Source organism: Galeopterus variegatus, unplaced genomic scaffold (genome assembly GCF_000696425.1).
Source record: "Galeopterus variegatus unplaced genomic scaffold, G_variegatus-3.0.2 Scaffold2190, whole genome shotgun sequence".
NCBI lineage: Eukaryota > Metazoa > Chordata > Mammalia > Dermoptera > Cynocephalidae > Galeopterus > Galeopterus variegatus.
This window is the reverse complement of record NW_007728301.1, coordinates 100486-124856: the sequence shown is the minus strand read 5'-3', so window position 1 is coordinate 124856 and position 24371 is coordinate 100486. Positions and strand designations below refer to the sequence as shown.

The 24371-nt window shown below is 39.1% G+C and overlaps 1 protein-coding gene across 3 annotated transcripts in view; it reads left to right on the top strand.

Moving 5' to 3' along the window:
- The window catches only part of ZCCHC17 (zinc finger, CCHC domain containing 17), a 57651-nt gene that overhangs the window by 26476 nt on the left and 6804 nt on the right, over positions 1 to 24371 (top strand). For 2 of the 3 annotated variants that reach the window (XM_008580886.1, XM_008580885.1), the window contains exons 4-7: positions 9064 to 9164; positions 10554 to 10645; positions 15211 to 15311; positions 17125 to 17270. In XM_008580886.1, coding sequence (XP_008579108.1) covers positions 9064 to 9164; positions 10554 to 10645; positions 15211 to 15311; positions 17125 to 17270 — 440 coding nt within the window. The remainder of the gene's footprint in view (positions 1 to 9063; positions 9165 to 10553; positions 10646 to 15210; positions 15312 to 17124; positions 17271 to 24371) is intronic. The other variant, XM_008580887.1, reaches the window with a different exon arrangement.

Sequence of the window (24371 nt, the reverse complement as noted above, 5' to 3'; positions counted from 1 at the left end):
ATCCGAACCCTCGGCGGGAGCGCCACCGCGCTCCCAAGCGGCGCACTGTAGCAGTGCGCCACCGGGCCGGCCCCTGAATACAGATTTTCTTGTCAGTGTATTTGCCTTGGCTACCAGTGCCTGAAAGTCCCATTTTTACTTGGGCATTTCTGTGACACTTTGGGGATTAGAGTCCTGCTACCTTCCAGCAGTCTTCAACTCACTCATATCCATACCCTGTCAGGTAATGCCTCTGATTGTGGCTGACAGCTTACAAGTGAATCTGTCAGTCTGACAGGTGTGCTGAAACAAGCCTTAGAGGGAGAGTCAGGGAGCCAAATAATTAGATGGAAACTGTGTGAGTTCTAATCCTGGGATCGTCTGTAGGTGTGTTGGGTAACTTGAGCAATTGACTTCCCTGCAATGTATCTTAGCTTCTCTGCTAAGTGCCACCCCGAAAAGACTGAGTTATGAAATAACTCTGATCTGAGCAGGTCTTTTTTTTTTTAAAAGATGACCAGTAAGGGGATCTTAACCCTTAACTTGGTGTTGTCAGCACCACTCTCTCCCAAGTGAGCGAACCAGCCTTCCCTATATAGGGATCCGAACCCGTGGCGTTGATGTTATCAGCACCACACTCTCCCAAGTGAGCCACGGGCTGGCCCTCTGAGCAGATCTTAACATCTTTGATTCAGGAAGGTAGACTCTAATTTGGGTTAGTTGCTCAGACTTCTGTTCTTAGAATGCTTTAACTACTACTGGGTTGAGGACTCCTTCCTGGTATTCAGATCTAAACTACATTTTCTTTCCCTTCTCACAGTGTTATCAAATAAAACTTTTCTTCAATAATGAAAATGTTCCATATGTGTTCTGATTTGTTTTCTGACACCAACCAATTCTGTGGACACCAACTGGGTATTTAATAATTCAGTCCAGTTCTTATATTATTTATCTTGAGTTAACAGTAGACCCTACAAGATTGCCCCTACTTCAGATGCTAGTTAGAAGTCCTGGGCCTCCTGTACTTCTGACCAACCAGCTATAAATTGGAGGTTCCCACAGTTCCCTGCTTGTTTGATAATTTGGTAGAAAAGGGCTCACAGAACTCAGGAAAACACTTTGTTAGTTTATTATAAAGGATACAACCCAGGAACAGCCAAATAATTGAAGAGATACACAGGGCAAAGTATTTGGTGGGATGGGGTGAGGTATGGTGTGGTGAGGAACTTTCCTGCCCTCTCTGGTAACCACCTACCCAGCATTAGGATGTGTTTACCAAGTCAGAGGCTCTACAAATATTATGCAGGAGTTTTTGTAGAGCTCAATCTCCAACCTCCACCCCTCCCACTATGGGTAGGAATGAAAATTCCAACTCTGTCATCACTTGGTCCTTCTGGTGACCAGTCCCATCCTGAGGCTATCTAGGGGCCCTACTTTGTCACCTCATTAACATAAACTTGTGTGATCCAAAGGGCCTTAATTATGAATAACAAAAGACACTCCTATCACTCAGGAAATCACAAGGGTTTTAGGAGTTCTTTGCCAGAACAGGGACAAAGACCAAATATATTTTTGTATTATACCACATCTAGGGCTGGCCAGTTAGCTTGGTTAGCTTGTTTGGTTAAAGGTTCAGATCCCTGTAAGTTTAAACTTAGAACAGTTATGGGCCAGTGACTATCGTAGTAGACAGGGTAGCCCTAAAGTTCTTTTTTTTTCCCACTGTCTTCTGCCCACCAGCACGAAACAATGAAATTTTGAGAGCAGAGATTATTTACTCCATGGTAGAAGCTCAAATATATTTAGAAATGAATTTAGTTTAGCAAATAATTATTGCTTTCTATTTTCTGGTTCCTTTTTCAGTGGAACGCACAGACAGGAAAAACATAGTCCCTGCTGCCCTCAGATTGTTCACAGTCTAGAGATGTAAACGAATTACAATGGTGTGTAATAAAAATGAGTGAAGTTGCACTTAATACACTGAGTTGTGAAATAGATAGGATGAGTCAGGCCCTTGTACAATGCCTGAAATATAGTGGGTGTTCAGTAAATCTCACCAAATGAATAAATGAACTCTAGCCCCAGCCCCACCATCTACTAGTTTCTTGACTTGGGCATGTTGCTTAGACTTTGAGCCTTAATTTCCTCATCAGTAAAATGGAAATGATGTGCATATTTTAGACTCAGTTTTGACTGAAAGGATCATGTTTTCTTCATTCTTAGATCCATTTTTGTCTGCAATATAGAAGATGTTTAGTAAATATTTGAATGAATCCATAATCTCAACAAGATAAAGGCTGTGAAAGCATTTAACTTATGTGCTTATTGGGCCGGCCCGTGGCTCACTCGGTAGAGTGCGGTGCTGATAACACCAAGGCCCCGGGTTCGGGTCCCACATAGGGATGGCCGGTTTGCTCACTGGCTGAGCGTGGTGCTGACAACACCAAGTCAAGGGTTAAGATCCCCTTACCGGTCATCTTTAAAAAAAAAAAAAAAAAAAAAACTTATGTGCTTACATTATTGTCATATATTATTGATTGGAGATGACTAAGTCTGGAGAAAATTCAATTTCTGCAAAGATAAAGGAGACTTTTATGTTGACATTTTTTGGCTGCAGCTGTCCTCTAATGGTTTGAAATTTTCACCTCTTCATTGCCAATGGAACTTGTGAAAGTAGTTAATGTTGAGCCTAACACAGTTGGGAGAATAGTTTTAAGGGGACTGTAATAGGCTCACTCTGTTTCTCTCATATGGGAATTGGGAGCTAGTTCTTTTCAAGTCGTCAGGATTGTTTTTTTTCCTTCTTTTACCAGCAGACACTCAGATGGGACTCGTTCTGTTTAAGTGTCATGTTGGGTTTGTTGAACATAATGATGGACTTGATATGCCTTTTGGGCATTTATGGCTTAATGTCAAAAATCCAGACATGGGGCCAGCCCGTGGCTCACTCAGGAGAGTGTGGTGCTGACAACACCAAGTCAAGGGTTAAGATCCCCTTACTGGTCTTCTTTTAAAAAAAAAAAAAAAAATCCAGACACAAACTGCTGTGAAGAACTCTCTTCCATGAGGCATGACAAGAAAAGTACTTTTGTTTGTTTATTTCTGTTTCATTTTGGAGCATATGCTAGAACAGAATTAGACGTGTGTCCACTATTTGTAGATGAGTGCATCTTTCTCTTTTTTTTAACTGAAAGGATAACATAGATTAATAACAGAAAAAATGGGGACATATCAGTATGATTTAGGAGGCTGACAGACTTATATTTGAATTGCAGTTCTGTTATTTATCAGCTTTGTGACCTTGGACAATTTACATAACTTCTAGACTGTTTCCTCCTGTGAACCCATGTCACAGAGGATTAAATAAATGGATGAATGTAGTGTATACAGTGACGTGCCCAGCACAAAGTGAAGGGGCCTTGAATGTTTTATTTATTCCAGCTCTTGGTGGTGTGTGCATGTAACAATGAATTACTTACCAAGAATTCAGACTGCTTTTGAGAATTAATCTATTAATGAATCCCTCATACAGAGTATGAGATTAGCTATAGATAGAAGTAAACAAGGTTAATTGCCTGTAAATCTGTGATTGAAGAGATGGGAGCCCTCTAACCTTTGACAAGATAATCTGGATGTTATTCCAGGGAAGAGGGATTGAAATGAAATTGTAATTCGGGAGACTGAAATCTAATTGATTTGTGTCATATTCTAATGAGGGAGAGGTTATGTGAACAGGAGGGGAGTTGTCAGCCTAGAATGTATTAAAAGATAGGCTGAGAGCCTGAAGTTGGCAGTGTTTATCTTGCCTTAGGGAAGAAATTAATCTGATGATAGGAACTAGAGAGATGGATTCTTTTATGAGGAAATGATAGTCCATTAATACTTCATGGAATGGAAAAGTATCTCAAAACATTTGTCTCCCTTTTGATTGTTCATTTTTGATGACTGGCCCGTGCTGGGAGATGCTGGGATCTGAAATCTGAACCCTTGACCTTGGTGTTTCAGCACTGCGCTCTAACCAACTGAGCTAATTGACCAGCCCTCCCTTTCGTTCTGATTTCCATGTTGAAGCAATTTTTTTTTTTTTTTTAAAGATGACCGGTAAGGGGATCTTAACCCTTGACTTGGTGTTGTCAGCACCGCACTCTACCGAGTGAGCCACGGGCCGGCCCAGAAGCAATTTTTGGTCACTAATTTTTCAGGTATTTGATACTGGGGGCAGCTGGTAGTTTACCTAGATGAGGACTGAGAGCCTTCCAGGTATAAGAAAAGTATGTCCTCTATTATAAATTAATAAATTGGTGAATTGTGTTTCTCCCTGAACCAATCACTAAACCAACAATCTGGTTAATGTATTTTAATATACAGTATCTACCTACTGAAGACTCTTACACTTAATCTCCACAACCATCTACCCGACATTTGCATTCAAGACTGAGGACTAGACCATGTCCTTTGTTTAATTTACTGTGTAAGCCTTTTGGTAATAAGCCATTAATGTCTCAACTTTAAATATCCTGCACTCAGGGCCGGCCGTGGCTCACTCGGAAGAGTGTGGTGCTGATAACACCAAGGCCACGGGTTCGGATCCCATATAGGGATGGCCGGTTGCTCACTGGGTGAGCGTGGTGCTGACAACACCAAGTCAAGGGTTAAGATCCCCTTACCAGTCATCTTTTAAAAATTAAAAAATAAATAAATAAATAAATAAATATCCTGCACACTAGTATAGCTGGGTTTTTTGTTTTTTTTTTCCTCTCTCTTTTTTTTTAAAAAGATGACTGGTAAGGGGATCTCAACCCTTGGCTTGGTGTTGTCAACACCACGCTCAGCTAGGGAGCCAACCAGCCACCCCTATATAGGATCCAAACCCGTGGCCTTGGTGTTATCAGCACTGCACTCTCCCAAGTGAGCCACAGGCCGGCCCTAGTATAGCTATTTTTATATTCCCTGTTGGTCTATGTCCATATGAGACATAATTTTACATAATTTCAATCACAGCGTATGTATCATTTAAGATTTGCTTTTAAAATATTTCGTGATTAGAAGTAATACATGCTCATAGAAAAATAAGGGGGGGGGAACAGAAAAGAAAATTATTATTATGTGATATTACTACCGCATAGTGATAGACACTGTTAACACTTTGATGTATTTCTTTATAGTCACATATGTGTAGTATAAAACTTAACATGCTGAGATTAAGATTATATTTTAAAGTTTGTAGGTTTTTATACTTAATGAATCTTAAACATTTCCTCATCTTTTAAAATACTACTGGTAAGGCCTGACCAATTAGCGCCATTGGTTAGAGCATGGTGTTGGTAACACCAAGGTCAAGGGTTCAGATCCCCATACTGGCCAGCAGCAAAAAAAAAAAAAATTTCTTGTAAAAATTTAATGGCTTTATTCTGTCATTCAGATGCACCACGTAATTATTTTGTTTCCAATTTTGTGCTGTTAATTCTAGCAATGCCATATTATCCAGGAGAGAGATATCTGGACCAAAAAAAAAAAAAGAGAGAAAAAAAATCATACTTTGGGTTCAGGTGGGAGAAGGACAAGTTGTTGATGCCATGATTTCTTTGTTTGTGTTACTCCAATAAATAGACCTTCTGTTTTAGGGAAGAAACATAATGTTATCTCAAATATATTAGCAATAGAGAAAAGAGGTGAATTTTAACAATTAAGAAGACAGTTGTAGCCAAAAAAAGTCAAAGTGAAAGGTTTCCTTTTTCTTTACGGGATCTGAATTTCCTCTTCAAATTTTCCAGTTAGGCTAGTTGGTTCATTACATTATCATGGGGGACAAATTAAAACCCCAGCTGCATGAATTTTACCCAATTTGGAGATTATGTGTTGATCTAAAATTAAAAACATAGCTTAAATAATGTATATAAAATTCTTCGGAAGCCCCAGAGTTATTCAGATAGGTAGGCTGTCAACCTCCAGAATCAGCTAACGTTTGTGTGAAAGACCCAGTGACCATGGACAGAGAAGGCAGTGGCTTCCAATAGGAGCTCTAAACTGAAAGTATCTGCTCTTTCTGTTTCAGGCCTGTGCAGGCACCCATGTGCATCTGTGTGTATGTGAGGGAGAATAAAGGTGAATAAATCTCCCAAGCAACTTTAGGGAAGGCAGTTATTTTAGACATGATTTCTAATTTATGGTCATTCAAAATAATTTTTTCCATTTTCTCCAGAATAGAAGTAACTTTATTATTAAACATTTGAAAATAAATTAAGAAGTTAACATGTAATATTGTGTCTTAATATCATTGTTAGTATTTTGGGTCATACTTTTAAAATGTATTTTAAGCATTTATAATCATATTATATAATTTTGCATTATGCTTTTGTTATTTAGCATGAGAAAATGCTAGATGCCTACAGTGCTTGACACATAGTAGGCACTAAATAAATATTTACTAAAGAATGAATTATTGACATGTTTTTACATAACCTTTTGAATGGACCACTTTTGAAGTGACTATGCCATAATTGACTGAATCATTATCCTTTTGCTGGATATTAGATTGTTGTTGGATATTAAATTTTCCTGTCTTAAAAATACATTGAATATTTTGATGTAGATCACTTTTCCTGAGGCATATAGCTTTGCTTATGGGGATTGTTTTTTAAGACAGACTCCTAGAAGTGATTGTGGGTTGAATTAATTATTAGTCAGAATTCTTGGTTGCAAGGGACAGAAATACAGATGAGAAACTTTTTGGCTTGGGGGCCGGCTCGTGGCTCACTCGGGAGAATGCGGTGCTGATAACACCAAGGCCACAGGTTCGAATCCCATATAGGGATGGCCGGTTGGCTCACTGGCTGAGCGTGGTGCTGACAACACCAAGTCAAGGGTTAGGATCCCCTTACTGGTCATCTTTTAGGAAAAAAAAAAAAGAAAGAAACATTTTGGCTTTTTTGGCCAGGGACTCCCAGGATAAATCTAGCTTCAGCCTCGGCTATATCGGGTGCTTAGATTACACTCTCAGAGCTTTGTGTCTTGTTTACCAGTGCTCTTCTTTGCTTCTCTCTGGCAGATTCTTGTCATCTGGTGGTAAAGATGAGCATTGACAATTTTGTGTAGTTTATAATCTTGACAAAAGACTTGAGAAAGATGATTGATTGGGCTGGCCCGTGGCTCACTCGGGAGAGTACGGTGCTGATAACACCAGGGCTGCGGGTTCGGATCCCATATAGGGATGGCCGGTTAGCTCACTTGGGAGAGCGTGGTGCTGACAACACCAAGTCAAGGGTTAAGATCCCCTTACCGGTCATCTTTAAAAAAAAAAAAGGAAAGATGATTGATTTAGCTGGTTTCTTGTGTCTGGCCCTGAACCAGTTAATTACTGTGGCCGGTAATTACTTTGGTCGAAGTACCTTGATTTACTAAGCCTGTATCATGTGCCCACAGCTGTGGAGTTAGGTTGTTTCCAACCAAATCCCATGGACGGAACAGATTATTTTAGAATGTATGGAAGTTGTTTCTCCCAAAGAAAGGACCGTGGACAGAATAAAAAATGATTTCTATTCTAAATATTTTATTAAAATGTTGGTATTCAATTATTTAATTTTAAATTATTTTATTAAGTATTAAATATTTTATAGACAGTTCTAATATTCTTGATAGCCAATGCTAAGTGAGTTCCAAAAGTTTATTCTAGACTTAGTAATATTTCTTTTTTTTTTTTTAAAAGATGACCGGTAAGGGGATCTTAACCCTTGACTTGGTGTTGTCAGCACCACGCTCACCCAGTGAGCTAACCAGCCATCCCTATATGGGATCCGAACCCGGGGCCTTGGTGTTATCAGCACCACACTCTCCCGAGTGAGCCACGGGCCGGCCCAGTAATATTTCTTTCTTTTTCTTTTTTTTTAAAAGATGACCGGTATGGGGATCTTAACCCTTGTCTTGGTGTTGTCAGCACCACGCTCTCCCAAGTGAGCTAACTGGCCATCCCTATATAGGGATCTGAACCCATGGCCTTGGTGTTATCAGCATCACACTCTCCCAAGTGAGCCATGGGCTGGCCCTGTATATTCTAGACTTAGTAATATTTCTTTTTGTTTTTTTATAGATGACCAGTAAGGGGATCTTAACCCTTGACTTGGTGTTGTCAGCACCACACTCTCCCGAGTGAGCCACAGGCCGGCCCTGTAATATTTCTTATTTTACTATACTTTAACAACATTGAATATTATTACTTTCTAAGTATTTTGCTGCTTTAATAGGTTAAAAATGGCACCTTGTTTGTATTTCCTTTTTTCACTTAACACCTATCATTAACTATTTTCTGTAACTGTAATTTATTTTATTTTATTATTATTTTTTTTTTTTCGTGTCCGGCAACGGATCACAACCCTCAGTGTCGCTCCCGTACCGGACCGGGACTGGCAACGGGATCGCAACCCTCGGTGTTGCTTCCACACCTCACTCAGCCAGTGAGCGGGAACCGGTCTGTATGTGGGATCCGAACCCTCTGCGGGAGCGCCACCGCGCTCCCAAGTGGCGCACTGTAGCAGTGCGCCACCAGGCCGGCCCTCTGTAACTGTAATTTAAATGGCTGCTTACTTTTCCATTTGACATTTACATAGTTTGCCAAGCTGTTTTCCAATTATTGGTCATTTAGGTTGTTTTATAATTCTTATTTTCTTAAATAACAATTATAATTGTAGGAAATAGGACTGCAAGTACTTTTCCATAGATTTTTATCTCTATTGAGTTTGTTTTTTGGAAAAAAATCCTAACAATTCTTGCATCAAAGGCGTAAACATCTTTATGCCTTTGCTTTTAAAGAATTTTACGAACTTGAACTTCTACCATTATTATATGATCGTAGTTATTTTACCACATCTTTACTGAGCATTATTTTAAAGAATGTTTACTGGTTGCTGAGGTATAAAAAGCGATTTCAAATTGTTTTAATTTGCATTTCTAAATTAATGAGTATTTCTGGTGAAAAATTTTATTTTTCTCTTGCATTCCCCAGCTCCTGTCTTCTCCTTACCCAGTCATTTAGAGTATAAATACTAGACATACCCTCTGCTTTATTTTATTTCTCGTTCTTGTTCCTAGGTCTGGTCCATCGAACTCACATGTCATCCTGTCGGGTGGATAAACCCTCTGAGATAGTAGATGTTGGAGACAAAGTGTGGGTGAAGCTTATTGGCCGAGAGGTAAAGTTCTGTGCAGCTTTCATGGGGTTAGAAAGGATTAGGAAAAGCTGGAATTTTCTTAGTATTTTATGAGGGTGAGTGTGTAAATGTTGTTAATTGTAGCTGACAATCTTATTTTCAGATTCTGCCACTATAATCTGTCCTGAATTTAAACCTTCTGGCTGTCTGTGCAGCATACTGAAAAGGAATGGTGTGAACTACAAAAATGTAATAAGTACATGCTTGTAAAACTTTCCTCCCTGAAGTTTACCCATATGGTGGACGGGAGGAAAAAAAGAACCAAAAAGAGAGAAGTAAACTTAATCTATGGGACAAGTCTTTATCACAAAGAATAGCTGCCAGGTACACTTCAACTTGGGCCCAAACAAAAAAGGACACAGAGTTTACAGTCCTTTTTCCTAATATTTGGCACCATGCAATGTGAGGGAAATGAAAAAGATCTGAAGGAGCCTGTTGATAACAACTCACTTGAGGCTGTGAAGGCTGTGGGTATGGGTAGACCTCGGGAGAAATAGAAACATACATTGAGTCCTGCTATTCTACCAGAGAATGGCAGGGGAGATAGACCTGAAAGAGCAATAGTTAACAATATTCGAGTGCTTAATATACGCTAGGTTTGGGGAATACAAGAGTGAGCCAGACATAAATGATTCCAGCTTATATATGGAGCTTATATAGAATATAAGTAGAGACGACAAATTAAAACTAAGTAAACAAACATACATAAAATAATTGCAAATTATAATGTGTTGTATTGGGTTTGAATAATATTGGAGGTAGATTTAGATAAAATTGTCAGGAAGGGACTCTCTGAGGAGATGGTATATATGAGCTGAAACCTAAAGGAAAAGGAACTAGTTATGTGAAGAGGTGGGATAAGAACATTCCAAGCAGAGGGAATAGCTGATGCAAAGACCCTGAAGCAAAGAATGGCTCAATATGCTGCAAGAAGTAAAAGAAGAACAATGTGACTAACAATTGTCTTTAGGCATAAAGAAGCTCTAGACCAAGTTAAAAAGGAGATTTAGTCTCCTGGAATGTTCTAAAACCCTTTCTGGGCTTATGGATCTCTGAACTTACTTGGAAGAAACAGTGTTTATTTTCTGCCTGGTTACCTCCACAGGCCTTGGATTTCTGAGCAACCATTTCTGTCTTTCCCTCAGAGAGATAGGAATAAGATAAAGACCATTTCCTAAAATTCTTCTGCCGTAAGGTCTGCTTCTTAATACTTCTTTGTATTTCCAGTGTTCCTAGCACAGTGCTTTTGTCCATTAGAGGAGCTCAGTGTTTGTTATGTTGATGAAAACTGATTCTTAGTCAGATAATTTTAGACTGGCAGTCTAAATGATGTACTTAGAGTTTTTGTGACTTTGTTTTTGTCTTTTTTAGATGAAAAATGATAGGATAAAAGTATCCCTCTCCATGAAAGTTGTCAACCAAGGGACTGGGAAAGACCTTGATCCCAACAACGTTATCATTGAGTAGGTAAAAGGTTTGGAAAAACTAAAATCCTCTATCTACCAAAGCATAGAATTCCGTAGTAAATCAGACTGAACTGGGAGCTCTACCCTTTATGGACTTTGTGATATTGAACAGTTATGTAACCTTTATGATCTTTGGTATTTAGAGGTATATGTATAGAAAGCACTACTGAATAGAGTTCTAAGATGAAATGCTAACATGCAAAGCTCCTGGCATAGGAATGCTCCATCAATGGTTCTGTTTCCTTCCCCTTAATCTCTTTCTGCTTCTGCCCTTTAACCAGCTAGCCAACAAGTATTCATGAAGTACTGTTATTTGCCTCTCTCCTAGTGATTTCTGCATTGGGGCTAAAAAATGGTAGAGATCATGTGGGAGGGTAGGGTAATCTAGGAACAACTCCAGTGGGGTTTAAACTCCCACATTTTGGGGTACACTGTGTTCTGAACATGAAACCTTACTTTCATTGGCCCTTCTGACCTTTCATTTAAGAATGGAAGATTTTCTGTCCGTGTAGGATAATATCTGGTGATACAGGGAATTTGCTGTCTGTCTCAAAGTCTTTCTTGAATTTCTAACCAGGGGCTTTTGGCTCCCTAAGACCCCTTTAAGGGATCTTAGGGGGTTTATTAACTGTTTTTAGTGTTTCAGAAAACCAACAGAAATCATACATTTATCCGCAAGTTGACCATGCTAGTTGTTATTTTGTTGCCTTTTTTTTTTTTTTTAAAAGATGACCGGTAAGGGGATCTTAACCCTTGACTTGGTGTTCTCAGCACCATGCTCACCCAGTGAGCTAACCGGCCATCCCTATATGGGATCCGAACCCGTGGCCTTGGTGTTATCAGCACTGCACTCTCCCGAGTGAACCACGGGCCGGCCCTTTTGTTGCTTTTGATAATAAAATATCACATTGTTTCTCTCATTCTAATTAGATGCTCTCAGTGGCAGTTATGTCATTAATTAATAAAATAATAATAATAATAATGTTATTTGAGTGGGATCTTCATGGCAAAAAGTTTGGACCCTTATTTATATAGCTTTGAGTAAAATCATTTTGACTATGAAGGAATTTTATCTACAGGAAAGGAAATTATATTTATTGAATACATACTATGTGCCAGGCATTATGCAAGGCAGTTTATGCGTGTTAGTGCATGGAATTCTCATAACAACCTGTGAAGTGGATGTTATCTCCATTTTAATTTATATTCCCATTTTATAGTTTTGTGCTTGTTGATAAATAACTTGCCTGTGGTTACATAGCAAATTATAGTGGGTCAAGAGCTTGAATCTTGGTCTCTCTGACATTAAAACTAATGCCCTTTTTCCTACATAATGTTTCTAGATGTTGCAGGTGACTTACAGAGTTTTTCATATTTCTGTAGTTTAGTCTCTAAATATTGAAATGTTTGTAGGGCTTATTATTGACAAAACACTTTACACTTACAGTAGAAATCTTTTATAACACGGAATTCAGAAATGTTATTTAAGTCTGGCACTTCCTGATTGTGTTGTAATAAATTGCTTCTGCTCCAAAGAATTTTATGCTATAGAGACTCATTAAAAAGCAGTGAAATTTCCCAAAGCCACCTTTATAATGGTAAAATATAAAACAAGATAAAAGAGCTAACTCTGTTTCTCAGAAACAGGGTATAGAAGGGAAAGGGCTCCCTGGTTTTCAACTGTACATGTCTCTGTGTATAGGCTATTTCTAGTATTAACAAAGTGGCTAAAACAATAACTTGTTGTAAACCATGTCTGTAGCTGCGTCCAGGAAAAAAGCGTGGTATAATAGAATGATTACTGGTTTCAGAGTTAGACTTGAATCAGAAAGAGTCCTAGTTCTACTCCAAAATAGTATATGACCTTGAGCAGATTATTTATTCTCTCTGAACCTCAGCTTCTTCACTATTAAATGGAGGTAATGACACATATCTCAGAAATGATGGAATTTTAGTAAAGATTTAAGTAAAATCTTGTTTGTAAGGAACCAGTTTGGTGTCTAGTGTATAGTAGACATTTCATATGTGTTGCTGCTTGTAGTTATTGTTTTAAATGCCTCTCTGTTTCTCCCCTAATGTCTGAGATTATAATCTTTTCTTTGGAAAGAATGAGTAAGACCCATGAAAACAGGGGTGTAGAGTAGGATCTCAGATTCTTCTGCCCCTTCCTATGCAGGCCGTGAGTCAGGTAATTGAAAAAAGATATCTGGCAGCTTTATGCAAAGTAGGCATACTTTATTGTTCAGACGTGAGCTTCACAGACACTCTATCCTCAGACATGAGCTCAAGCTCTACTCCACTGAACCTCTGTGCTCTGCTCTGCCTTCTGTGCTCTGCTGAACAGCAGTTCAGAGCAGTTACTTTTATATTCTCTATACACAATAGCGACCACAAGCCAAGCATTACATAATTACAACAATCATGCTGAATCAGTAAGTGGGCACACATGCGCAGTTACACTACTTTTATAACTTGTTTCTAGTGAGTGTGCTGAATCTTGCCCATTTGTAACAGATGTGAGGCAAGTGAGCCTGACTAAACTTTTTCTGCTTTCCTTACAGGGGACCATGTCTTATCTTTCTTATCTCCCATAGTGCCTAATATGTAGCATTCATTTAGTTGGTACATTCATCTACTCATTTATTCAATACATATAAGGCAGCATGTAATAATGCTAAAAAAGATTGGTTTAAGGAAAGACTTCTAGGAATTAGCTTGAAGAGGAAGAGATTTCAGACCATGGTGGCCAGAGAGAAGGTGGCTGGCATTTGAGCTAGATCTTGAAGAATGGATAAGATTTTGTTAGTTAGTCCCCATCGGGGTCCTGAGTAATGGAGCCTGAGGAAGCTGAACCCAGCTGCAACCAGGCACACTGGCGCTGCTGCCCTGGGGCCCTTCCAGGGTCCTGAGGTATGGAGCCTGGGGAAGCTAAACCCGGCCATAACCAGGCACACTGTTGCCACTGCCCTAGGACCCTGTTGGGGTCCTGAGGCATGGAGCTAGGGGAAGCTGGACCCAGCCATAACCATGTAAAGAGCACACCAAAAACACCATTTCCATGCGGGTGGCCCACCATAGCAACTGCAGTTGCCACGGCTGCCACAAAAGCAGCTAGTTGCTACAAGCAGTAGTCATAGCCACTGTGCAGATGGCAGACCAGACCCTCAACTGCATCGACACAAGGAGAGTCACCAGTAGAGACCAAAGAAAAAAGAAGAGGTCCTCTCCCTCCACAAAGCACACTCCAGAGTAATAGAAGAAGCATCAATAGTGGGAGACCTGAACACACCTCTCTCAGTAATGGACAAGTCATCTAGGCAACAAATCAATGGAGAAACAGAAGGAGAGAACAAATCTATGCTTATTGGAGGGGGAGGGGGAGAGATTGGATAAGGGGCATAAAGAATAAGTATGATTTGTAATAATGAATATGCTAATCAAAATAAACAAATTGTATTTGTATTAAAAATAATTTTTTTGTCAGTCAGCAAGGGAAGGAATAGTATTCCAGACAGAAGAAATGGTTTGAGGAAAGGCATGAGGCAGGAAAATACATGGCACATTTGGGAGTTTTGTTTAAAGAAAGAAGAGGAGGTGTTCAAGTACTAGAATGTAAGATTTGAAAGATATGTTGGGATCAGATTGTGTAGGGCCTTGAATATCAGTCAAAGAATATGAATTATTTTAAAAGCCTTTGAGTGGGAGAGGCTCCTGAACAGATTAATTTCCCCAGGCACCCCATTCTCTGTCCTAGCCCTGTTATGCTCAATATCCTCATGCTGTCTTTAGTCACCCATAGTTTGTCAGCCACCTTTCATTTTCCATCAAAATCTAGCTGTCTTATATTTCATTCCCTCAGGCCCCAAGGTATTAAGGTAAAAGCTTTGGAAAAACTAAAATCCTCTATCTCCCAAAGAATTCCGTGGTAAATCAGACTGAATTGGAAGGGAGTAAAAAGGGGAAGCACAGAATTTCAGGAGAGGGAACAGCATGAGCAAAAGAACTGAGCCATCCAAAGAAGGTAAAATAGTCTTTTTTTGGCCAGATCATATTGTATAAGTAAAGAGGAGTCCCTGTACTGGCCAGCCATCAATCAATCAATCAATAAGTAAATAAATTTAAATTTTAAAAAAAGGTGAGGCTTAGAGACAGGTTAGAGGTTAGAGACACACTGAAAAAAATAAGGCCTTGAATACCAAGGTAAGGAACTTGGCCTTGACTTTCTAGAAAGCCTTTGAAGGTCTTTTAAATCCATGAGTGACCTGGTAAGGATTGTAGTGTGTTTAGCATGGTGAGTAATTATGTTTTCACCCTCTGTGCATTAGTGAAATGAGGCCTAGTCTCATTCATAATTGTAAATTCAGAGCCTTGTCCTGAGTGAAAAAATTAGGCTCTTTCATGTCGTTGCTTTCACTGCATGTCTCATTCTGTCCAACACTTTTCCTTCTCTCTCCCTTCTCCCTGCCAAAAACAAAACAAAAAAGCAACATATGGCATTACCTTGTACTATCTCTGGCTACATCTCTTAAGAGGGCCAGCAGTCAGTATCTTTTTCATTACAGGCAAGAAGAGAGGCGGAGGCGGTCCTTCCAGGATTATACTGGGCAGAAGATAACCCTTGAGGCCGTCCTGAACACTACCTGCAAGAAGTGTGGCTGTAAAGGTAAGGTAAAGCCTCCACCATTTCTGTCTTTCCCTCCTTGTGGATGGACCCTTTACTGAACAAAGGAGGCAGCCCAGTGTTAGTTTAGCTCACCCTGTTTTTTAGCCAAGTGATGGCCTCACCTGCTCATACTGTTACTCCTACCAGACTCACAGCAGGGTGTATGGCTTCATGCTTTTTCTGTTTACTTTTCTGAATGCTGGACCTGCCGGGTACTATATTACCACCACCATTCCCCTCCCCCTGCCATCCGCCCTCCCCCAGCCTCTGCAGCTGATGCTCTGCCTGGGCAAGGTCTCCATTTACTATGCCAGGAAGGATGAAAGTGTTGGATTATGATTAATACTCTAAATTTTATCTCCAAAGATTATTGTTCTGCAAAAATTAAGTGATTTAGAAATAGATTCTTTAAAGATCCAAGTTAAACCCTTTCTTCCTCATCTTTCTCTCTTTAAAAACAGAATAGTAATAAAGAATATAGGATAGTCACTTCTTTTTAGCTCTATTTCCTCAGGTTTCCTGTAGTCTTACTCAAATATTAAAAAGCTCCTTCAGCCTGACTTCCTGTTGGAGCTATAATGAGAGGGATTGCCAGCTTCTCATTTTCAGAGTGACGTCAACTTGTCACTCCTTTCTAGCCTTCCATCCATCTGGCTCTGTCGATTTTTCTGAAATGACTGGTAGCAGATTTGTGCCCTGGTTGAAGTTGTGGTGTTTTAAGCCCCTATTTATCATAAATGTAGAGAGACAAAAGGAAAAATAAAATTGAAAGAATACCTCTTCATGGTAATTTTGGAAGCATTCCCGATATTTAGAAAACTGTGCTGTATTCCCTTTCCAGACACCATCCCTCTTCTGAACCCAGAGGTTCAAAGTAGTTTACACATAACTTTTTGATTTTTTTTATATAATTCCTCTCTGTCCCTGAGACAGCATCTACCACAAGCTCAGATAAAACTAGCTGTTAGAGCATTGTATCTGTTAAAGGGCCCCTTAGTAGCACTATAAGCTCAGGGAGGGTGGAGTCTCTTTCCTACAATTTGTGTCTAACAGGCATTACATAAGGCAGAGAAGAATAATGAGAGGTGGAATTTGTCCCAGATAGGAAGGGTCTGGCCCAGGTAGTTGGTTTGGGTGCAGTAGAATAAGCAGAGGGCAGGGAGACATGAGACCTGGGATAAGTTTTAGCTCACTACTGTCTGTATGACCTTCAGCTACTTCTCAGTTCTTGGCCTTCATTTCCTTTGCAAATATAGGATGATATTGGATTTGATGATTCCTAAGGCCTTTGCCAGACCTGACAATCTGTGAATGTTCAGTGCCCCTAGGTGACTGTGCCTGTCTCTCTGTGTGTTAGCTTGGATATTACTGCCCACTTCCTGCCAACTGCCCAAGAGCTGTCTTCCTTTAGGACTTGGCGTGCCACTCAGCTCCCTTTGCCGAGCATCCTGCTTTCTGGAGCAGCCTTTTGTTGTCAGGAATAAGTTCCAAGACAGATCTTTAAAAATTAATAAGCCCCATTGCTAACAGAGGGCAACACAAGCTTGTATCCTCATATCCTTATATCCTCTGCCATTTCCAAAGCAGCACCAGTGTTTCACACAGCTTTAAGACCAGCTGCTAGTCTGGCTCTGGTTGAATAAGCAATGCCATTTTGAAGTGATGGAAAATCTGCTCTGAATCAAACAGCTGCTCTGAATGAACAGTAATGTTTCCTGAACCAGCTAGCCCCTTTCATGAACCTCTGGGAAAGATCTACCTGCTGAGAGAGACTAATTCCTCCCTCTCTACCTTTTCTACTTCTTTTCTGAAGGCCACTTTGCAAAAGATTGTTTCATGCAACCAGGTGGGACCAAATACTCTCTGATACCTGATGAGGAAGAGGAGAAGGAAGAGGCAAAGTCAGCAGAGTTTGAGAAGCCTGACCCCACAAGGAATTCTTCTAGAAAAAGAAAGAAGGTGAGAGCTATCTTGCTTTTAGTTTATTTATCATATATTTTTTGAATTTTAAGTGAAAATGTGCTTTTTGCAGATATTTTGTAAGTACTAAAAAACATAAAGAAAAAAATCAAGATCTCTTATAGTCTTTCCACCCAGAGAGACTCCAAGTATTTTTTATATATTTTAATCTTTTTTCTAGGTAATAATAAATACAGATATATATAGCTACACATACATATAAACACGAAATTATACTCTACTTTTTTCATTTTACTTATCGAAAGCATTTTCTAGTATCCTTAAAAGTGTTCTTCAAAAACTTGATATGGGCTAGCTGGTTAGCCCAGTTGGTTGGAGCATGGCGATAACGCCAAGGTCAATGGTTTAGATACCCTACTGGCCAGCCACCAAAAAAAAAAAAAAAAAACCCAGCTTGATTTAAGAACAGCATAATATTTTACCATGTAGCTGTACTGTGATTTATTTAATTGTTTTCTTATTGTTGGATATTTTTTATTACTTCCAACCTAAATTTTTGGCCACATTTCTTATTGTTTTCTTTGGGTAAATTCCTAAGTAAGATTACTGAGTTAGGGTTTTAAGGCTTTTGATACATTTTATTAAATTGCTTTCCAGTTAGTACTTATCTGTCCCCAGCAGTGTATAACAGTGCCTGTCTCACTGAGTTCTGCCTTGTACCTACTATCTAGAACAGAGCAATTCATAACACATTGTTGTGGTGCAGAAAGAAACAGTGCATTTGTAGCATGCTACACAGAGAGAAAATAAAAGAACTATACTATAGTTTAGTCAGGAAATAGTTGTTCTTCTATCATGTATGGTTTTTCTAACTGTGGCCAGTTATTGGGTTTTGTTTTTTAAAAAAATCTTTGGCAACCTTTTGTTGAGTGGTCATTTTGTGCTAAGTGTTACAAACTCTAGGAATACAAAACTATTTGAGTGCATTGCCCTCAGTGGTCATTATCTACAAATTAAGTATTCATTTTACAGGTAAGGAAAAGGCTCAATATACCATTATAAGAATTAGCCAAGTATATGAATAATATAATTTTCAATCTGTGTATTCTCTCCCTGGGTAATCCTATCCCTCCTAAGACTTGCTGCCTTCGTTGGCTTCCACAGTTCTAACTAGCGTCCCACAGGTACCTTAAACTTTGGCTTGGAGTCAACCAAACCGAGGATTGAGGCTCTTATGTGCTACTTACCAGCTATGTAATTTTGGGCTCTGTAACTTCAGTTCCTTCATTTTCAAAATGGAATTGTTGTGATCTTTGATGACAGTGTTCCTTGCAGAGGAATGCCCAGATACCCAAAATAGATACAAAGCACTGACAAGTAAGTTCTTAATTAATGTTGACTGTCATGACAATCATTATCTCTTTTTCAGCCCTCCCTGCTAAACACAGACACACACACCCTTTCCACCTCCACCACCACAAAACAACCACCACCAGGGCCAGCCGGTGGCTCACTCAGGAGACTGTGATGCTGATAACACCAAGGCCAAGCGTTCAGATCCCTACATAGGGATGGCCAGTTAGCTCACTTGGGAGAGCGTGGCAGATCCCTACATAGGGATGGCCAGTTAGCTCACTTGGGAGAGCGTGGTGCTGACAATACCAAGTCAAGGGTTAAGATCCCCTTACGGTCATCTTTTCAAAGAAAAACAAAACAAAATAAAACAGCAACAACAACAACAAAAACCCACCACCCATAAAACCCTTGTTTCTTTCCTTCTGTCTTATATTACCTGTTTTTTTTTTTTTTAAAAGGATGACCGGTAAGGGGATCTCAACCCTTGGCTTGGTGTTGTCAGCACCACACTCAGCCAGTGAGCAAACCAGCCATCCCTATATGGGATCCGAACCCGCGGCCTTGGTGTTATCAGCACCGCACTCTACCGAGTGAGCCACGGGCCTGCCCTTATATTACCTGTTTTAATGGCAGCAATACTCTCCTAATCTCCCCATACCCTCTTATTTCCGAAGAAATAAACCAATGTCATTTATTTTCCTCTCCTTTCCATCCCACATCTAGTCAGCCAGCAAGTCCTGTCAGTGGTACCTTTTATGTATCTCAAAGTTCTCTTCCTTCCTCCCACTCCCATTGCCAAGGGTCAGTTTATCCCCTCACATCTCTCACATTCAGACTGTTGAACTAGCCTAGGGAATTTTAAAAATAATAATTTGCCCCCCACATCTTAGGTACCAAGTTCACAGCACATAGGTCTGGGCATCTGATTTTTTTTTAAAAAGCACATTCTTTATCTCACTGCCTACTTTGTCTTCATTATTGATTTCTCACCCTCTGCTTAACTCTGAATATTGGAGTGCTTCTAGGTAATCTCATCCTGTCTTGTGGTTTTATTTGTTTTTGTTTTTGTTTTTTCTTTTTTCGTGACTGGTAAGGGGATCGCAACCCTTGGTGTGGTGTCACCCACACCGCGCTCAGCCAGTGAGCGCACCGGCCAGTCCTATGTAGGATCCGAACCCGCGGCAGGAGCGTCGCTGCGCTCCCAGCGCCGCACTCGGAGCCACAGGGCCGGCCCCTGTCTTGTGGTTTTAAATACCATCTGTGTACTGATAACCCCCAAATTAAGTATTTTATCCTTATTTTTGTCCAAATCTTAATTTCTATCCCTGATTTTTTTCTCTCAAACTCCAAATTTAGATATCACACTGTCTGCTTGACATCTCCATCTGATTGTCTAGTTGACATCAAGGTCAACACACCCTAGAACTCTTAATATTCCTACCCAAAGCTGCTCCTTCCACGTTCTTCCCTGTCTCAGTGAATGGATCACATTCATTCACCCATTTGATCTAGCCCAAATCTGCAGCCTTTGGGTATAGCATTTATTTTTAATTGTAGTAAAATACACATAACCAAATTTACCATCTTAACTATTTCAAGTGTATAGCTCAGTAGTATGAAATAGTCACTTAAGGGCTGGCCCCATGACTCACTCGGGAGAGTGCAGCGCTGGTAGCGCCAAGGCCGGGGGTTCGGATCCTATATAGGGAAGGCCCATGTGCTCACTAGCTGAGTGTGGTGTAGATCACACCTGCTGAGGATTGCGATCCCCTTACCTGTCAAAAAAAAAAAAAAAAAGTCACTTGACTGGGGAAAAATAAATAAAATAAATACGCTTATATTGTATGATTGTCACCGTCATTTATCTTGGGAATTCTTTTCATATTGCAAAACTAAAACTTTGTACCCATTAAACAATAATTCCCCATTCTCCCCTTCCTCCTGCTCCTGGCACCCTGACCATTCTACTTTCTCTCTCTATGAATTTAACTATTCTAGGTACCTCATAGAAGTGAAATCATACAGTGTTTGTCTTTTTATGCCTAGCTTATTTCACTTAGCATAATGTCCTAAAAGTTCATCTACGTTGTAGCATATGTCAGAATTTCCTTCTTTTTAAGTCTAAAAAATATTCCACTGTATATACCACACTTTGTTCATCAATTCATCTGTCAGTAGACACTTGGGTTGCTTCCACCTTCTGGCTATTGTGAATAATGCTGCTATGAACGTGGGTGTGCAGATATCTCTTTGAGACCCAGATTTCAATTCTTTTGGGTATATACCCAGAAGTGGAATTGCTGGATCATATGTTAATTCTGTTATTCCCACTAGCAATGCACAAAGGTTTCAGTTTCTCCACATCCTAGCCAACACTTATTTTCTGTTTTTCGGTTTTTGTTTTTTTGTTTTTCTGCATAATAGCTTTCCTAATATGTGTAAAGTCGTATTTCTTGTAGTTTTGATTTGCATTTCCCTAATGATTAGAGGTGTTGAACATCTTTTTATATGCTTATAGGTCATTTGTATGTCATCTTTGGAGAAATGTCTATTCAAGTCCTTTGACCATTTTTGAATTGGGTTGTTTATTTTTGGCATTTGTTGAATGTTGAAGTTCTCTATATATTCCGGATACTAACCCCATCAGCTATATGATTTGCAAATATTTTCTCCTATTGTGTGGGTTGCCTTTTTACTCTTTCAATAGTGTCTTTTTTTTCTTTCCAGATTTACATTTTTTAAAAATTGTGGTAAAAAACACATAACATAAAGTTTACCATGTTAACTATTTATAAGTGTACAGTTCAGTAGTGTTAAGCATATTCTTGATAATATTCTTTGTACAAAGAAGTTTAATCTCAATAAAGTTAAGCTTATCTATTTTTTATTTCTTTTTCTTTTTTTTTTTTCGGTGGCTGGCCTGAACAGGGATCCAAACCCTTGACCTTGGTGTTATAACACTGTGCTCTAACCACCTGAGCTAACTGGCCAGTCCTATTTTTTCTTTTATTGCTCGTGCTTTCAGTATCGTATTCAAGAAATCATTGCCAAATCCAATGTCATGAAGCTTTTTCCCTGTTTCCTTCTAAGAGTTTTATAGTTTTGGCTCTTAAACATTTAAGTCTTTGATTCATTTTGAGTTAATTTTTGTATATGGTGTAAAGTAAGGGTCAAACTTTTTTTTAAATGTGGATATGCAGTTTTCCCAGCACCATTTGTTGAAAAGACTGTTCTTTCCCCCTCTTAAATGGTCTTGGCACCGTTGTCCAAAATCATTTGACCATATATTTAGTTCTGAGCTCTCTGTTATATTACATTGGTCTTGATGTCTGTCTTTATACCAGTACCACACTGTTTTGATTACTGTAGCTTCATTGTAAGCTTTGAAATCAGGAAGTATGAGTTCTCCATCTTTGTTCTTCTTTTTCAAGATTGTTTTGGCTATTTGGGGTCCTTTGAGATTCCATACAAATTTTAGGATGTATTTTTCTATTTCTGCAAAAAACATTTTTGGGATTTTGATGGAGATTGTGTTGAATCTGTAGATTGCTTTGGGCAATATGGATATCTTAACCATATTAAGTCTTCTAATCCTTGTTAACAAGATGTCTTTCCATTTATTTGTGTCGTCTTTAATTTCTTTCAGTAATGTTTTGTAGTTTTCAGTATACAAGTCTCTCACCTCTTTGGTTAAGTTTATTTCTAGGTATTTTATTCTTTTTGATGCTATTGTAAATGAAATTGTTTTCTTAATTTCCTTTTCAGATTGCTCATTGTTAGTGTATAGAAATTCAACTGGTTTTTATGTGTTGGTTTGTATCCTGCAACTTTGCTGAATTCATTATTAGCTCTAACAGTTTTTTTTGTTTGTTTGTAGAATCTTTAGGGTTTCCTACAAAGAAGATCATGTTGTCTGCAAACAGAAATAATTGTACGTTGTTAACAGAGATAGATTTTTAATGATTTTAGATAGATTTTAATGATTCTATTTATATGTTCAAGGATTATTCTTTCTCTTTTAACCTTTCAGGGGTAAATGGCTTTTGTTACATTACTAAAGTGGTTAAGTGGATATCTCACTTCTGTGAGTCTTTGCTTGAGTTCTTTCTGCCTTGCTGTATATACCTAGTGCAATTAGTTATTACTTTGTTTCTGAAGCTGCTTTGAGATATGTATCTCAGTTCACCAAAACAATTATCAAGGATCTGCTAAGTATGAGACTCTTTATGACCTGCTTAGTCAACCCACTTTCCTACCCTCCATTGCCCTTTCACTTAGTAGGGAAATGGTCTGAATAATGGCAGTAATAATCATCATACCTTATTATCTTTTAAAGTACCCTTGTGTATATGAACTTCTAACTCATGAGTCCTCTTTGATTAAAAAGTGCTCTAGGGAGTTGAAAAGGTTAAAACTTCCCCCTTGATGTCCATTATTTCTACCAAGATATCATCTAGCATCATTGTCCTTTCACCTCATTGTTTACCCCTCCATTATCTTTTGTGTCTCATATTTGTGTAGTACTTACAGTTTATAAAATATCTTCCTATTTTTATTTTGTTTTATTCTTATATGATCCTTTGAGGTAGCCAGAGCAGGTGTTATTATCACACCATTTTATACATGAGGAAAAGGGAGATTCAGAGAAATTAACTGACTTGCCTGAAGTCACACAAATTCTTATTTCTTAACAATATTCCTTTCTACACACCATTCTTCAACTATTCATTTATTTAACTCTTCAGTTATCCATTTGTCCAACAGTATGTATATACACCTCATACATGTCTAGCATTGTGTGAAGTGCTTGACATATCGGGACTCTTAAGGTCACTTTTTGACCAGTTTTTGCCTTGTTACCAGCTACCTTTAGCCAATGTGATGTTATCTACTGATTTGCTTCTGTTCAAACTCGTAAATCAAGATTCCAGGCCTCTTGTCTGTTTCCTTTTACCCTCTAAAATCTTTGATTCCAATAAGAGATTGGCTTTCCATACCAGTAAAAACTTCCTACCTGAGATAGACTTTTTGGAGTATGTGAGAGTGGCACATTTAGGTGCCTGTTTCAGCACTAGTCGACTCTGGGAGCCAAATGTGGAACTGAGTAGGCTCATCTGAAGGGAAATGCCTTCAGCAGTCCATGTTGCTGAGTTGGTCAGTGGATAGCAGGAATGCCTGGCATGTTGAAAGTATATGTGACAGGCAACTCACGTGAAATAAAGGTTACAGCACCTACACTCAAGCAGCTAATAGCATAAGGAGAAATATAAGCAGTCAAGGTGTGTATGGTGGTAAAGGACAGAAACTCATTTCAGGAGGTTATTGGATCTCATAGACATTCAAAGACAGGAAATGAAGTACAGCTACGCCAGCCAGAACTGGAACGAGAAAGTCAGAATGTGAAGCTTTTGGGTTATCTCTGTTTCTTCACAAGTCTGCTTCATTGTCTACTTCTTTCTGCAGTCTGGTAGAAGAAAATGTTAGGTATGTTGAGGAACCAGGAAATGGCCGCTGGATAAAGAAAGGGTATCACCTGTTCCAGATAATGCCTGGCATATAATAGGCATAATCTCTGCTGTCTGTAGCTCCTTAGGATACTTCACTTAGTGAAACCTGCTCTTAGCTTGGAGAGTAATAGGGATTGACTTGTTGCTGATAGTGGGTAATAATGAAGGGAGCAGGGGCAGTAGTAAGAGGTCTTCCTATAGTGAAGTTTAGTTATATTTCAATATAATTTTCTCCTTTTGATTTGGCGACTATAATTACTGTCTGCTTCATGATACA